The 17,894-nt window shown below is 39.0% G+C and overlaps 1 protein-coding gene across 1 annotated transcript in view; it reads left to right on the top strand.

Moving 5' to 3' along the window:
* The window catches only part of eif2b3 (eukaryotic translation initiation factor 2B, subunit 3 gamma), a 38,354-nt gene extending 20,717 nt beyond the window's left edge, over nucleotides 1-17,637 (top strand). Inside the window, exons 6-12 of the mRNA XM_053330196.1 lie at nucleotides 4,796-4,885; nucleotides 7,980-8,116; nucleotides 8,400-8,590; nucleotides 8,830-8,892; nucleotides 9,118-9,266; nucleotides 12,980-13,083; nucleotides 17,394-17,637. Coding sequence (XP_053186171.1) covers nucleotides 4,796-4,885; nucleotides 7,980-8,116; nucleotides 8,400-8,590; nucleotides 8,830-8,892; nucleotides 9,118-9,266; nucleotides 12,980-13,083; nucleotides 17,394-17,446 — 787 coding nt within the window. The 3' untranslated portion in view covers nucleotides 17,447-17,637. The remainder of the gene's footprint in view (nucleotides 1-4,795; nucleotides 4,886-7,979; nucleotides 8,117-8,399; nucleotides 8,591-8,829; nucleotides 8,893-9,117; nucleotides 9,267-12,979; nucleotides 13,084-17,393) is intronic.
* The last annotated feature ends 257 nt before the right edge of the window (nucleotides 17,638-17,894 follow it).

The following is a 17,894-nucleotide window of genomic DNA, read 5'->3' as shown; positions in this document are numbered from 1 at the left end:
AGAAACATGTGTTACAGTAGAGTGAGGTCTTGACATCATTAAAGCTACATTATAGCAAATAAGCTGCATACTAAGATTGTAACAGAAATATTCACTGACTGGCTTTAGCAACTGTGAGTATAGGATTTTGATGCATAGAAAAAAAATGCAAAGCAATTGCAAAGATAGTTTGAGTTGCCATGACCAGTTTATCCAGGTGAATTGTTCATGTTTGTTTGTATAACAGAAATTCAGGAACATTTCAACACTGCCATGCTTGCAGTAGTTGTTACGCTGCCACAGATTTAGAGCCGAAAAGGTTTATTCAATCTAATCTTGATGTTAGGGCAACAATAATTTTCATTATCAATTATTTTCTTGATTCTTCTATACCATGTCAGAAAATAATGGAAATGCTTGTTGTAATGTCTTAGAGCCTAAGGTGACATCTTCAAATATCTTGTTTTGTATGACCAACAATCCAAAACCCAGTTATCAGTTTAATATCATGTTTGAGACATAAAAACATCAAATCCTCAGATTTTAAAGCTGCCAGCTTATCTTTGCTTTAAAATGTACTAAAACAATTATTCAATCATTCAATTTGTTGACAAAATGTAGCAAATGTAACAACTTTTTCTAAAATAAAAAACAACTTGATTTCTGTTTTTCTTGAAACCTTTCTTTAAACCTCCAAATTCAGCCCCTCCTCACCTTCAATCCTAAATTAAGTTGTCTCAACAAGTGCCGATCTTAGATTTCTTTTTTTTAAAAACAAAAGTACTGAGCAATGACTTTTATTGGTTTTCGCTTTATTTCTCCTATTTGCTGTAGTTGAATTCTAAAAATCCAACAGCAAACATCTTGCATTTCCCAAACAAGGGTAAACATCTTGTTTCTCCTAACAGTAACATCATGTGATTTCTGGTTTCTGCGAGTGGTGTGGAGCTTGGTGTCGAGGGAAGCAGGAATTTAGTGCCACTGCAGGCAAGGATGACTCAGCCGTTGGATTAACGACTGACTACTAAAGTACCACTAAAGTCCTCAGTGGGAGAGAGGAATCACATCTCTCTCGCTCTAAAACACACAAAAACATCACAGCATAATGTCCTCTTTAGTTACAACTAAAACCCTACAGCGGACAGTGAGTCAGACACAGCAGAATGACTGTTAATACCATCATTAGTCAGGTTTCCACTACAGAGCCAACAGGGCTGCAGGGCTTATTTAGAGCACTCGACTATTGCCTCAAAAAAAACAACAACCTGTGATCCCTTTAATACGATTATCATCTAATTATTATTATTTATTTTTTTAACTGAGTAGAGTCACATATTTGATCCTGTGTTATGATCTTAAAGCACATGGCACTGCTGGTGTAACAAGGCTACACTTGAAAAAATGACAGACTAGACTCACAAAAGAACTGATATAGGAGGGAATAAATAAATAAAAATAATTTCTAATTTATAGTTTAAAATGTTGATTTATGAATTATGTTATTGCATTAATATACTCCTATCCTCTTAGTTTGTGAAAGATAGCACATGTGTTTGTGTTGATGGGGTTTTAGCCCCACTGTTTGTAGCATCATTGCTAACAGATGCAGACATACTTCTGGTCCAATATCTTAAAGGTCACTACAGTTAAGAAAACATGATCTGAAAGTCCTCAGCTGCCCTTCTTGTCTGTCTTTGTCTTCATTTTTTAATTCAAAACAAACAAAAGAAATATCACATGCAGCCATGTATATCATCTTATTAAAGGTATTCAATGCAGCACAGTTGTATGGGGGAAGTATGGATGTAAATTTGTCACTTTTTTGCAGAGTAAAACCAATTAGAGTACCAAAGAAATCAATGAAAATTTCTCATTATCCAAAACAATCTTGAATCAGCCAGTTAATGTACAGTTAACCATTTCTGCAGGCTTGTGTCCAGGAGACTCTCACAGATGGAACTGTAATGTACTAGGGGAAGCTCTGCTGGAGTTCTTTCACACCGTTTAAGCGATTTCCAGGTCAAACAATCTCACATGTGCAGAATGTTTTGAGCTAACACACCTCAACCATGTGGAAACCGTAGAAAAGGGGGGGGGGGGATTACACGGACTGGGGTTGGACAAGAGGTGGAGATGAGATGTATAGAGAAACAATGGGTTCAAGCAAACTACCAGAGAGTAGATGCAAGTAGTTAAGGAGGTGTCACAGCATCAAACGTACCATTTCATGTGCACACTGCCTCACAAATGAAAACAGAAGCACTTTTAACTGTGATAAGACCAAAGCATTTTATATTATGACATTTAAGCAGCAGGAACATTTGTGAATGCTCCGTCGCACAAAAGCATAAGATATTAAAAAATGAATTGATTTGAAATTAGTGCCAAAACAAGTCCTTAGATAATGTTTATTATTTGTGCAAATAACCAAGTTAAGACCAACTCAGTGTGTGTTTTGATGAAGCAACCTGTGTCTGGATGGAAATGATCTGCAAAACAGTCCGATCTTGTAAAACTACCTACTGGTGGGTTATAGAAATCCAGAACCCTGGAATTTATTCTGTGATCACTTCAGGCTAATAGTAAATACTGCTATGTTAAGAGTTTTTTAAACCTGTTTCTAGTGCTTCTGTGACATGTGTGTGTGTGTGTATAAATGATCAGGGGTGATTTAAAGGTTTTAAAGGACCTGTGTGTAGAATTTAGAGGTCATTTACTGGCAGAATAATTGTCTTTTTTGTTGCTCCTCTGTTTCTACAGTAGCCCAGGATGGAATAAGGATGGAATAAGGCAGGGGTGTTCAATTGGTTGCAATATCAAGGAGAAGGCTTGATGCCACTTAATACTACACACTGGTCCTTAATATAAACACACACACACACACACATACATATATATATTGTCTCTCTCAGACACAATACAGATGAAAGGAAAACCTTGAATGAATACTGCAAGTTCAGGTGGAAATATTACAAATGCACTTGCCTTCAGTTCAGACCAGGCATGGAGGCTCAATAAATAGTGTAACAAATATAACAACCACCATCATAAAATGATAAAATAAAGTAATATGGAAGTATAATAAGGTTTTGGAACCTTCTAACAGCTGGCTAAGACAATTGATGATGTTTTTTTCTTGAAATGAGTTACATTTGTAACACAACTGTGTAATAAACAGTTGTATGCTAAAATGGATTGATAGAATGAGAAATAGATACTTTATTAATCCCAAGGGAAATTCACGTATTGTAACAGCACCATATAACCCAGAGATACCAGACAACATGTAATAAAGCGATGCAAAGAGAAAACAAAAACTAAATTTAAGTAGCTATGACTAAAAGTTTGGATGCTGTTTGCAGTTTGCATAACTGTGGATGGATGTGCCTTCCCGATAAAGTATTTACTACAAGTACAGTAAAATGAATGGCTAAATTAAAAGCATAAACAGATCAACCTGGGAGGCTAGAAAAAACTGCTGATTCATCAAACTGTGGAAGCTTAAATAAACAAAGAACTACGGTATATAGAATATAGAATAGTAAGGACTGTGTAAAATATAATTCAAAATGTAGGCCACAATGATTGAAATTAAACAGATTAGATAGTGCAAAAGTTCCATGACTCTGATTTGATCCACAACAGTAGTGTTTTGATTACTCTAATTCCTCACTCATCTTCTGCTGGTCGTAGTGGCAGAGGGCAGAATTATTATAATTCTTCAAAATTGGCTACAACCCAGGTGGCCTGTTCATACTATAGGACGTCAGATTTTTGAAATGTGTTTGTTTCTCCTTTCCAGGCAGCCATGGGTTTACATATTTTGGTATGGAATTATAAACCAACTTGCTCAGAACTAAACATGACTGTGAACAGTGAACATCATGTCTGCTTTTAATTTTGTCAAAGTTACGTTATTGTTGTGTAGTAACGAGATGCAGGCTTTTCAAATCAATCTGCTTTTACAACTTCAAAAATCTAAATCACTGCAGCATGTTTTAAAACATGGTTAGCATTAATGGATGGTATATGTGATTTGTAGTAAATGGGCTAAAACATGTAAATGCTCTGGTATGGTCCTTTTTAGGAACAATGCGCCCTGCAGTTTTCATTATGCAATGATTGAAAGGGCAGGGGAAGAGGAGGATAGGGAGTCTGAGAGGGTGAAGGGGTGAGAGTTGATTTATTTATTTAAACCTGAAGGACGAAATGGTTTTCTTTGACTCTCGCTTCGTAAATGTCACATGTTCAAACTCAGGCCACTGTGTGTCTGTCTGTGAATGCATCATAGAGTGAGTGTGTCTGTGTGTGCATGTGGATCCCCCACCGCCTCCTCCCCAGTCAACATAAACCTGTCTCCGTGGCAGCAGATCTGCCGGGCGACATCTACGGTAGCTGACACAGGACAATAGACAGATGTCACTATTCTGACTTTGTTGTAAGCCTATAGTGGGGTCTGGTTTTCATCAAATGTTCCTGTCCTGTGTGCAAAGGGGAGGTAAATTAAAAGGGGTGTTCAGTAAATGAGAAGCAAACATAAAACGTAAAAGCAGCACGCGATGAAAAGAATCAAAGCAAGTAGCAGCCAGAGTTAAGCTGTTCCTCATGCAACTGGTTCATATAAGCAGTGCTGTGGGCTTCCACAAATTCACATTCTGATGACAAAACTGTTATCTTCCTCAAACACATCCGTTTTCCAGCCTTTGTAAAATATGTTTTATTTAATGCTGTTCAGCTTGTTCCTCCATGTCAAACGCACAGCAACTTGATGAATATGTTGAATTTCTTTGTCTGTGTCCGTCTGTTTGTCCTGCAGACATCCCAGGATGCACATCAAAACAGGCCTCGTGGACGCTCATCTCTACTGCCTGAAAAAAGCAGTGGTGGACTTTCTTGCTGACAACAAGTGAGTTTTTCCATTTATTTCTAAGCATATAATTACACATTAAGCCACCCAGCTTTGAATTTCAAACTGATTTAAAATGACCAATCCACTCAGTCTGAGCAGTGTTGACTAACAGACTTGCACATGCATGCACTGCAGAGTCACGCAGACACGAGCTCACATTCATTGCTTAATCTTTAGCAAGTGTCAAACATGGTAACATGGTGTGTAAGGCTTTGAAAGGTCCTGTTAGCAGGGTATTCTAGCGAGGTGTTAATTTGTTTTACTATGTGCCACTGAGGCAGGTTGTTAAGGCCTCTGAAGTGAAGCAGTGTCACTGGAAGCCTTTCCTTCCAGAGCTTTACATGCACAGCTAGACTCTAAACATTATGTAAGGATTTATATGATCAACATGAGAGCTGCACATCATGTTGTTCACATAGATCCTTTCAAATGTTCAAAAGTCTAACCAGGTGTAATTGTAAACCTATCCTTTAAATGCTTAGCACAAAGAAGTGCTATTAGTCATGTCAAGTATTAGGAAGGTATCATGACTCAGTTTAAATCAAGATAGAGCTTGTGGTTTTACACTCCCATCTTTTCTACTAAAGTGTGACTATAAATAAACTATGACAGCAGAAAGTTCTTTTATTTATGTATCCTTGGACATAAAATGTGCAAAAACTGTTTTCAGTTCACGTTCACCATTCTTAATTGTCTATAGTAATTGTTTTAGAGATGATGGGTCAAAAATGGAAACAATAGACTCTCCTTGATGACAATATCCTTCTGAAGATAAAGAACAAACTTGGTTGGGCACTATTTTTCAAACAGCATAGTCATGTCCAATGTGAATGTGGTGAATGCTGCTGTTGAGTTAGGGTTAGGGTTGCTAACATCAGTTGAGGAACTCATCCTTTGACTGCTTAGTGAAAAGACTCTCCAATTATCAAAGCCAAAAATGTTGTTTGTACACTACATGCAGTATGTTCATCTTGTATTAAGAGAGAGTCTCAACTTTGACCAACTTTGGGGAAAAAAGCTGCTCTTGATAAGATTGAACCTTATTAAGAGCAGCTGTAGTCCATATTTAAGGTCCACAAAATATTGTACCAAAATCACTAGTTAGTTATCTGTAAACATTTTCAAGTGTAGATCCGACCTGATGTCTACTGATCACAAAACACATTTCAGCTTGGTTTCTGCTTAAGACTAAAGGCCCTCTAGTCAAAAGTCTGTCAAAGATATTTCACCTTTCCAAACCATAATGACTTTATTAATGCTGGAACAGTGTATACACTTCAGAGGAAATGGTGGAGTAGCACATTATAAGACCACTAACAAAATATTAAACATGCCCAATAACAACTTGACCCAAAACAGGGTGTTGATGAGTCCTTGTCAACATGTGTTTTCTGAAAATATTTTGGAACGGTTCTGAAAGTTTTGGCTAAAGGTTAGTTTGTGAAAATGTGCTATTGCCCGTGGAGCATGTCCTCACCAGTGTAGTTTTAGTCCATACATAAATAAACCAAAAGCCAAGGCAACACTCGCACACAAACTAAAATCGGACAATTTTCTTAAAAGCTGGTATTCTCTCTGAACTATATTTCATCTTTTCGTCACTGATGAATATTTCTGGTAATTGAGTGAATTATACTTATACAAACAATAATTTGCCATAAAGATGTTGATAGAAATCTCACATCATTACATAACTCATGCGCCCTGTGCAGCCGCCATATCATCTTTTTTGTTTGATGACTCATTTCTTTCTTCAGCTCTTTTCTTTGCTCCTGACTCTTTTCTTCCTTGCTCTCTCTCTCTCTCTCTCTCTTTCTCTCTGTCTCTCTCTTTTTTTTTTGCTTAAGGTGAAATGGACAGAGTAACTGTTGTTTTTCTCCTGTCATTCAGATGGAAATTCTAATCTCCCTTTTAAAGAAAGCAAGAGAGGGCAAGTGAGGGGGGTGGTGGGAGGTGTAGAGGAGGACCGAGCACAGTGCAGTGGAAAAGGAAGGAAAAACGAAATTAAGATGGGGAAATTACCTCCACATTTGAAAGCATGATTTAGCTTTATCTGCTTATGTCATCATAAGGAACTGATGTGCTAGTTGTCATTATCGTTTTAGAAATAAACGTTCAGTAACTGCGTTGTGCATCATTAACCACATTTTAAAAATTGGTTTCCTTTTCCTGTACTCCATAATGTATTAATTATAATAGTACATAAGCATCCTTTGGCTTCTTTTTTGCTATTAATAAAATGTATTGGAATTTATCACTTCTGTAAAGATAATAAAATTACACAACTACTTACATTTTGGTCTTGATGAATGCTCAGTTCTAATTGACAAGATTGATTTTTATTCATGATACGATTCTCATGTAGTCTTCTAAATGAAGCCAGTGACATTGCAAGTTTAAAGGCATGGCGTGAATGTGGCAAAGATTTTGAAAGAAAGGTTGGTTTCACAATCATTAAGTATGTCTTAAAACAACAGTCAGGTGCCCATATGAACATTGAAACAGGTTTTGCTTGCTGTAATGATTCCGACTGCTATTAATGGCCATTAAAAGATTCCCTCCAATGTGCTTACGATATAAGTGATGGTGGCCAAATCCATAGCCCTTACTTTGGAAAAAAAATAACTTAAAAGTTTATCTGAAGCTAATATGATGCTACAGCAGTCTGAGTTAGGCAAATCAAGTGGGTATCTTCCAGATGTTTTGGAGCTTTCCTAGACAGTGTTTCCCTTTTGGACAGAGGTGGAAGGATAGTAACAAAAAGAGGGTATTTAGCATGAAAAGACTATAACTGGACAGCCTCATATTAGCCTCAGATAAACTTCAAGCACATGTTTAAATGGGCACCTGGCTATTGTTTCAAGGCAGACTTGAAAGATTATGAACCTCAGGTCCTGAAAGTTACTCACTGATGTATTTGTTTATTTACTGTTTGACTCACTGTTACCCTTTCTTTACCAAGTAACAATAGAGACAGCAAATAAAGCCAGGATCAATGACTTCCTGCCTCCCTGTGATACTGATGAGTTTTTAATGTGCTTCACATTTCTGGCATGTTGAGACTTATGCCTTTCCTCTTCTTTTATCGCAGGTCAATCTCATCAATCCGCGGGGAGTTGGTACCATATTTGGTGCGGAAGCAGTTTTCCAAAACAACCAACAGTCATAAAATCAAAGACGACACAGATGATCAGAACCAGAAAACGAATGATGGCTCTACAAACCATGGTCAGTGTTAAACACAAACAAATGCACATGCACAGACACATCCTAACTTCACATTTTAAAACCAGAGGAGGAACATTTAATAGCCACAGAACTGTAACCTACTTAAGATTGCTCTGAATCCTCAGCATGGAGACTATGTAGATATTGGCATGTAACAAGTTGACCAAAAATGACAAGTCTGCCCAAATAAAACAGAAAATCCTCTGAAAAGCTGTATTTGTATCATCATGTTAACAGCTACTGCTTCTCTACCTTCCTTTTTTCCTGCCTCTCTTCTGAGCAGAGATCCTCATCTCATCTCGTGATGAGCTTCTCCTCAAGCTGGCTCAGGAACGCTCCTGTTGGAACGACCACCGTGGTGACATGAGCGAAGCTTACCATGGAGGAAAGCTCCGCTGCTATGTTCACATTATGGACCAGGGTCTGTGCTACCGCGTCAACACTCTAGCTGCTTACATAGAGGCAAACCGACTGGTGAGTCAAACAAAAGTGTGCTTCAAATAGAAGTTCTTCATAAATCTTCTGTACATATCATTTCAATGTCTGAGTATTTAATGTCTAGATTCTTATTGTTGTGCTTATCTACTTTTATACATTTGACCTAATGGCCCAGTTCCTCTAGAGTCTAGAGGCATATTTAAAGTGTTTTGATTTTTTTTTTTTTTTTAATTCTATGGCCTTTTAATCTCATCTCCCTTCTGTCTCCTTGCTAGGCTCCAAAGCTATTTGAGGATTCAGCAGTCCACCCATCTGCTGTTATTTCTGAGAGATGTCAGGTAAGTGTTATAAACAGGAAGTGTCATTCATCAAGTGCTTGTTCAGATTTTAGTTAGGTTCTGTTTCCATCTTGATTAGCTGTTTTGCGATTTATCACAGGTCCTTCAATATCTATAGCTCTCTCAGAGTATATATTACACTTCAGCATCATTTGAGAAGCTCGTGTTTGTGTATGTTTTAGTGATAAATGTTTCTGTTTGTGTGTATGTTCACTCTTCCCTCAGATGGGATCCGACAGTATCATCGGGGCGTTGTGCCAAGTGGCGGATAAGACTTCCATAAAGAGGTCCACTATTGGAAACTCCTCCACTGTGAAAGAGAAGGTCAAAGTCACCAACTCTATCATCATGCACGGGGTTACCATCGAGGAGGGGTGAGAACACACACATCTGCACACACACATGCACACACTCGTTGATGCCTTTGAAGTGTTTTTAGGAGCATATTAATTTAGCTTGAAAAAGAATTTCACCTCCAAGGCATGTTTATGAGTTAAGGTTTAATCCTCACGTCAGCGTTTCTCAAGTGTTCAGTCAGTACATGCATACTGTGTGTTGAACAAAGCAGTGGAATTTAGTAAATAAAGATTTAAAATATAGGAGTAATCTTATGTTGCCAGGAAAAACTTTTGAAGCATCTTTAATAGCTATCCAGATGTCATGTTTTTTTCATCGCTTTAAATTTTATGTCATGATTTATGTGCTGAGTCTCATCTCAACACCTACTCTATTAAATTATTTTTATACTTTTAAATAGGGCCCGACCTATATTTATTTTCCTGGATCTTTGTGGCCGATGTCAATGCTAATATTAGGGAGTAGAAAAAATCTGATATCGATATATTGGCCGATAATCTTACACATACAGAATATAAACATAAACACGCATGTTTTGTGATGATCCCTCAAATCAGGAATTAAATAATTATAAATAACCATTAATAAAAAAATATATTAAAAAAACATACCTATGTTAAACCCGATTTAAGGTAAAGGATCAAATATAAAATGCTGCCTGTGTGTGTGTGTGTGTGTGTGTGTGTGTGTGTGTGTGTGTGTGTGTGTGTGTGTGTGTGTGTGTGTGTGTGTGTGTGTGTGTGTGTGTGTGTGTGTGTGTTGATGAGAGGTGTAACAGGTTTTGTTTTCTGTGGTCTATGGGGTCAAACAGGGAGCGCTGAGTTAACAATGCTTCTATTGGTGTGCAGCCAGCCAGAGGCCAGTTCCAAACACACACAGAGCTGGTGAACTGAAACACACAACATCCATATATTTCATTTAACCACTAATTTACTTGCCTCTACCAGAGTTCCCACTGTTTCTTCCCACTGAGTCTTTGAAAGGTGCACTCCAGACACTGAAAGTCTCGGCTTTTTGAGAAGTTATCTTAGGAATGTAGGTTTAGCGGAAATGAGTGATTGATTGATCAATCAAAAAATCAAAGGCCATAAAATGTATAATTTCTGATTCTGATGGTCAACTGTCATTTATTTATTATTACTTTTATTATTACTCCATCTCTTAGGTTATAAATTGAACATTTTGTGCTTTTGTGGCTGTTTCTCTGACTCTGGTTGCCTTATGATGGCTCCCTGACAATAATTTAGACATTTTATTCAGTAGATTATGAAGGGATTAAAATAAAAAAAATGATTGACTGATGGAAATAACCATTAGTTGCAGTTATAAAATTGTCTAATGTTGCATATTTCTTACAAATGATTTGCAACAAATTCTACAAATGAGATGCTATTATCCTTAGAAACCTCCACTGCAGTAAAATGATTTACCCCTCTGCATATTGTCTTTGCTGAAAAATAACATGGAAGGAAAAACAACTAATCATGGAAGGGTATTGCAGATATTGGGATCACAGCATCATGACTCGACTGGGAAAAGGGCATAGAAAGCCGGTGCTGCTGGTTTTACTCTCAGATCAGTGATGCATCATGATCAGCCAGTGGTTTAAGTGGTCGAAATTGACTGCTTGGTTGCAACAAAAGAGGACTTGTATAGAGACATGCAGTAGCTACTGTAGAATTAGCATGTAGATTGATCTGCTCAGTCTCTTAGCCAGAAGCCCTGGTGGAAAGAGACTCATCTTGGCCTCGAGTCCGGATTTTAATGCACTCATTCACAGGCTTCTTTTCTTTTATCTCAATTTCTTACTCCTCCCTCTCTTTTCTTTCCATCAAGGCCTCAAAGCCATCTCTCTCTTCTCTCCCTGTCTCTCTCCATCTCTTCTTAAGCCTTTCAGGGACCCCAGCCAGCTTGCATGGGGACCCTCATCATGCCCATGTAGGTGCACGCACAAAGGCATGAAAGAACGAGAGAGATGGGAGAAGGGAAGAAAGAAGCGAGGGGAAAGCAAGCTAGCTCGCAAGAAAGAAATTGCAATTCTTTCTTTTCTTTCTTTGAGGACATAAGAAGGAAGGAGAAAGAAGGAAAGAAAGAGCCAGTATGAGGGGATTAGCAGACCGCGGCCATGTCGCAGAAACCCCTCGCATTTCTGGTTTCTTTGTTTGGAGCTGACCAGAGCTTGTTGACAAAGCGCTGCATGTTTGGGAAGGGGGATAGTAGGGGTCAACTTTACAGGGGGATTGGCACAGGAGGTGGGGGTTGACGTGTGTGTGTGAGTGAGAGAAGGAGGGAGGATGGGGGGGTCATGGCAAGGAGGAGCCCTGGTGTTAGTAATTAGTGGTGTTTCAGCTCTGAAGCTTCTTTGGTGGTCTCTCTCTCTCCCTCTCTCTCTAATGTTACAAAACTCTGAATCTTGTAATCTCCCATCACCAACTACCACCACCTCCTAGGTAGTCACTTACACACACACACACACACACACACACACACACACTCATTTCTCTCTCTCCCTCCAGGCCTAACCACCTGAATAGAATGGGCCAATACAAACCTGTCTGTGTGTGAGGTGCAGAGGGCCAAGGGTGTGTGCGTCACTGCCTGGGCAAGACCAACATTCTCCGCTGGTCTCCCCAAGTTGCTGAAACACACACACACATTCTCTATCCCACACACACTTACATATACATGCCCTCCACGGTTAGCCGACACAGGACACACAAGACTGTCTGTGTCTCCTCTCCAAGAATTTTATGGTGATGGTCTGGCCGAATCTGAGGGTGCATGGTGGGTTGGCACTGCCAGCTCAGGTGGGAGCTAAGCACGGCGCCAACAATGTCCTAACACACACACACAGGCGCACACAGCGTGGGCTGCTGTTGTTCTTTAATATATATGCTAATGTCATGTCATTAAGTTCATTTGATTGGGTACGTTGGAGGCTTCAGAGCAGGTGGGAGGGTCTGTGATGGGGAAACCACCTCATTGTCCCCCCACTATGAGTTTGACCTCCAGTGTGGCGCTCAACCCACAACTACACAAATGGAGAAGCTTAGCAGAAGGCTGTGGCTGTACTGGGCAGCTCCCAGTATCAATGTGCTGAACTCTCTGCATGTGTGTGTGTGTGTGTGTGTGTGCGTGTGTGTGTCCATGTCCGCAAACTCCAAGGAAGAAAACAGAATGTGAACCATAAACATGTTTGACCGTCCAGCGGTCCGTGAAGAGCAAACACCAGCATCGGAAAATAATGTTTTAGCACAACAAACCTGTCCTAGCAAAATATTCATCCTTAATTACCCAAGAGCTCGTAAACTGTCAGTTTGTACCAGAAATGAGCGACTGGCTCAGTTCTTTCAGGTCTGTACGTAGAAAACAAGGTTTAAAGATTCCTAAAAGGGATATTGTTGAAGGATCAGATGAAATAGAATGAATGATGCTTTATTCATCTCTGAGGTGAATTAGCTTGTCTTTGAGCTCGGAGCCAATAGACAATGATGGTTTCAAGCCAACAGTCTGCAGGTTTTCATTCCAACTGATCACCTCAGTAGTCTGATGAGTTTCTTTCCTTTGCCTGAAGTAGTACAATCAGTCAATTGGTTGGAATAAAAACCAACAAGACTCTTGGCTCTGCGTGGCACATGGCTGGCTGCCTATGTAATATTATAATGCACTCAACACACATTATACATGAGGTTTTAATGTGAGTAATGTTAATTGTGTGTTTGGTTTCCAGGTGTAATATCCAGGGCAGCGTGATCTGCAGTAACGCTGTTATCGGCCGAGGAGCAGATCTCAAGTACTGTCTGGTGGGAAACGGACAACGGATCGAACCAGAAGGTGAGGCCCACTAACATAAACACACATAGTGAACAAAAAATGGCCACAAAATGTTTTATTTTTAATTTATGTTTATTCTATTGATCCTGCGATGTATTTAATTTCTTATCACCTCCGTCTCAGATGATGCCTTGCTTTACAACAGGACAGTACGTTTCATGATTGTTGAGTATTTCAGTGTAGGAAAATAAATTATGGTAATTGACCATTTTGCATCCCCAAATCAAATCCACTAAACACCTTCATACTAGTCCTCAAAGGTGGCTTTCACAAAGCTATGCTGCTAAATGAAAGGATAGGGACACAGGTTGGACAAAATAACAGAAACACATAATGGTTCAATACAACAGCTTTGCCCTCACCTCCCCCTTTCCACCTTCGTTGGTAAGTGCCAAGCGTTCTAGCCAACTAGGAAAGTTTCTTAATTCTGAGGTCTGTGTGATAGAGAGATTTGTCCGAGATTTTTTTTTTTTTTTTTCATTTCCTTAATCCTCTTGTCCCCAAAGCTAACTGTGTGCGTGTGTGTGTGTGTGTGTGCGTGCGAGTGTGTGTGTGTGCGTGCGTGTGTGTGTGTGTCACATTGATGGAGAGGTTAGAGAGCAGGGCCAGAACAGGACCACCCGGAATTCAACAGCAGCAGCCTCCAGCCACATCCAAAACACACACACATGCGCGCGTTCACACACACAAACGCACGTATAGAGAAAGAGAGTAAGCTCAGCTACCAGACTGAGCAGCCTAATTGAGTGAACAACAGGGTGCTTTAAGTAACAACAGTTTGAATTTGAGCTAAACTCGCCTGAAAATGTTTGAAACAGTTGACACTTTTTGAAGCATCCAGTGAGTGATCACTGCAACAAAACTGCTTCAGCTTTTTTTGGCAGTGTTTTTTACTACTGGCCAACAGATAACTCTAACTCTAACAGTATGTTATTGAACACTGGAAACTTGGAGCCCTGATTGCATAATTGTTTTGCACACACAGTATAGCCAGAGTTCAGTCACACTGTATCAAAGCTCCATCTTTTGTCTCTCTGGTGGATCAAACATGTCTGTATGATTTTCTTGTATAAACACTCACACAGGCACACAGTAGTGTTTTCATACCACATTTTCTTTCTTCGTCATTTCAGTTTCGTCATTTCAATTTCGTCATTTCAGTTTCTTCAATTCATTTCTTCAACTTAATTAAATTGGCTTCTCAAAAGACTGTTAGAAATGATCTACTTAATGTAGTCCAGTTAAATCAAGTTTATTTATATAGGCCCAGATCAAAAAAATGTTTGCTTCAGAAGGCTGTTTTATATGTACATCATATAACACCCTAATATCCTTCTTCAGTTTGGATGCAGATGAAGTCTTTATTAAATTTTTTAAAAAGTAAAAGCCAGGACAAATGGGGGATATAACTGTAGCTGGTCTTGAATCATAGTGTTGTTCATTATTGTAAAAATTTGGCACATTAGCTCCCTGGTAGATGCAGACACACATGTGGTGGATATAAAAATCCATCTCACCCGGAGCAGGGAAAGATGAAATATAAACTCCAAACAGAGCAGGATTTTCTTCCTCTTAAGCTCTATGTTTTCGGATCATTTTGGGCTACCGACACACCTGAAGGTCTATGTCAGTGTCATGACTGTGCAGAATACTGTAAATACTCAACATGTTAAGTTGTGCTCATGAACAAATGACAATAATGAGTAGTAATTCAATACATTTTAAATAATTATCTGGAATCATTGTAACCCACCCCTATTTACTTTATATCGTAAGACAGTGCAGGATTGTCTACCTTGTCTACAACCAATCTAGCTGGATGACCGTAGGCTGCTAAAGACATTACACACACCCACTCTACTGCTGAAGCTGTTAGCAGTTAAGGACCACCCTGACAGTTCACAGAAACTCATACAATACACACACACATATACACAGAGCTGTCAGGTGTTGATATTTAATAGATACATACCTCTGCTCTGGGTACTTTGATAAATACAGACACATACACGTGTATTAATAAAGTACGAATACAGAGCCAGATACACACTTCTTTCCTTTGCCTCTGACTGACTCCTGAAGATGACACTCAGAAACAATTGAGGCTTGTTCATGAACATTTGGCTCTTTTCTTCATTTCTTCATTTCTTCAGTCTGGCCAGATTCTTCTTCTGTTTGTCACTACCCCAGCTGGGAAAATTTGTCAATACTATGAGACATTTAAACACTATATTAGCTGCTGACAAATCAACCCAAATTGAGTAACCTTTCCTCCCTTTCTGTCCGGTCACCCCCCCTCCTCCTCCTGTCCCATGCTCCATTTGTCCTCCCCTCCACGCAGCGGAGGATAAACTTGCTCTGAGCAACAGATTCCTTCACACTAAAACCTGTCTGTGTGGATGGAACATTAGTCTCTGCCACCGTTTGCTTTGGATCGGTACCGATACTCAGGGATGGGTGGAGGGATGGAGGGATGGAAGGATGTGAGGAGGAGCAGCGGCCATTCTCTTCATGCTGAACCGGCTGTGGGTTGATAGAGATAGCGAGAAAATGCTGGCAGACTTTGTTTCAAGCATCATCTATTTCTTTTTGTGGGGTTCATATAGCGGTCAGGGTGACCTAAGTCTTACCACACTGGAACCGATTCTGGGACTGATCTCAAATAAATGAAAGGGCCATAAAGGGGATATGCATGTTGTAGCCCGTTAACTATAAACTGTACATAGACTTCATAGCTTCCTTTGTTTTACATCCATAGCAGTATGGTATCACAATTAACTAACTTTTCCATTACAAGAAACATTGTGTTGCCTTAAATACTTTTTTTTTTAAATCAGATAAACAGTGGTGACATCCTTTAGGTCTTCAGTGCAGATTCATTAACAGTAATAGTACAAATACAAACAGTATATTACATTGGTTAAAGTCCGGATGAAACAATAGACAAGCGGGACATAATCATTTGAAAGTTGAAAAGTAGGAATGTCATAATGAATCTTAGCTCCGTGTTGCTAAAAGTTTGATTGATGGGTGGATGTCATGATAGTAGGGGTGTGATGATACACTCAGCTCACGAGACGAGACGAGACACGATGTTGAGTTCACGAGATCAAGACGAGATGAGATTTTAAATATATTTTTAAGAAAATTTCAATGAGGAAATAAATGACTGTTCTTTTATTTGAAATTCACAAAAAGGAAATTGAATTGAAATGTTTTAATTAATCATCTTGCAATGAATCACTTTAGTTCTACTTTCTAAATATATAATTATCATATGCAGTATGCAGCAGTGTAAAAGGTTTCCCCATATAGATATTTTATAGATGGATAATTTTGGTATTTATGGAAATAACAACCATAAATACAAAAGTTAGATACAATCACAAATACTAAAAAGTAAATTGTAGTATATAAATATAAATTGAATAAGCGCTAGCTTCCTCTGCTCCTCCTACCTCAGGCTCAGTGTAGAGACCTGAGGTCAACTTACTTCTGATCCTCTCCTCATCTCATACTTCTGACTGAGATCTTCGCAACAGGTAGAAGCTGCAACAAGGTTAATGATCCACACGTGACATTATAAAAAGAAGACATGAAGTGCGAAAGAGCGATTTTTATTTTTTTTAATTTTTGGTGTGCCCCTTAATTATAGCTTCGCAAGACAAAATTCACTTCGACGAGAACTGGTACGAGATCCCGTCACACCCCTACATGATAGTAGTGATTGAAATGGGTTGGTTCAAGCTGACATAAGCACAAGTCTTTATTTTGTTTCAGAGGAAGTAAACATGCTTAGATATAAGAGTACAATAAAATTCGGGGGAGGAGGTTTGGGGTTGAATTGGTGCTTTTCCTCTGAAAATTGGGATTTCATTACTGTATCCATGATTAGCTGCTTTTTACGATTTCAAAGTTTCCCATTAAAATTCAAGCACATATCAAGTTGTGATATCCAAATGTACTTAGTGCTGTTTGCTGGTTGTATTTACCACAATAACTTCCTTCAGTTGAACAGGATGGCTGAAATAACATTTTCACTCCATCAGCAGTTGTGTGTAGTGGCAGAAAATGAATGATGCCATATCAAATATGTCTAACATTTGATTATTTTCTCCATTATGGAGCATGTTGTAGCTGTCACTTGAATACTACACATTTTTCAGTTCATCCACTGTGTTTTGGGAGGGTTTTATAAACCTGAAGGGCTTTCAACCATAAAAAGTTGTATTTGGAATTACATACAAATGTAAAACTTGCCTTTTCTGATTGAATTGATGGATTTTAAATAATTTCTCTTTCATCCTCAGCTGAGAGGACTAACGAGGTCATTGTTGGAACAGACCAGCTGATGGAGATCTAGCTCCCACAGGGAAGAAGTGACATCGCCTCATTAACCAGTCACAGAGCAGCAAAACACAGAGGACAACTAATTCACCGGCTGACCGGCCAATCAGAAGCCTGGATACTGCTTGACGGTCCCACATTCTCTTCTCATAGGCTTTCTTTTGTAAATTGTGTCTAAATAAAGACAGCTCTGCTTAAACCCATAAATCTGTTATTTTTGTATTTTTAAGGCATTTTAATGATGATAATTTAAATGACTTTGTGTAATGTCAACTGGTCGACTGTCAGTTTGAGCCTAGATCTTTGTAATCATTTCTCTACACTAGCTATTATCAGATCATTACTGTCTCCTAATAGCAGCACTCAATTACACAAGTCACCCTGTTGGAGAGGGAGGAGCGCAGACTTGTACATGTTTGAATGTGCATGGTGTTTACACACGCACACTGTGCAGCTGTGAAGAC

Source organism: Scomber japonicus, chromosome 12, assembly GCF_027409825.1.
Source record: "Scomber japonicus isolate fScoJap1 chromosome 12, fScoJap1.pri, whole genome shotgun sequence".
In the NCBI taxonomy this organism is placed as follows: domain Eukaryota; kingdom Metazoa; phylum Chordata; class Actinopteri; order Scombriformes; family Scombridae; genus Scomber; species Scomber japonicus.
This window is presented reverse-complemented; position numbering and strand designations above follow the sequence as displayed.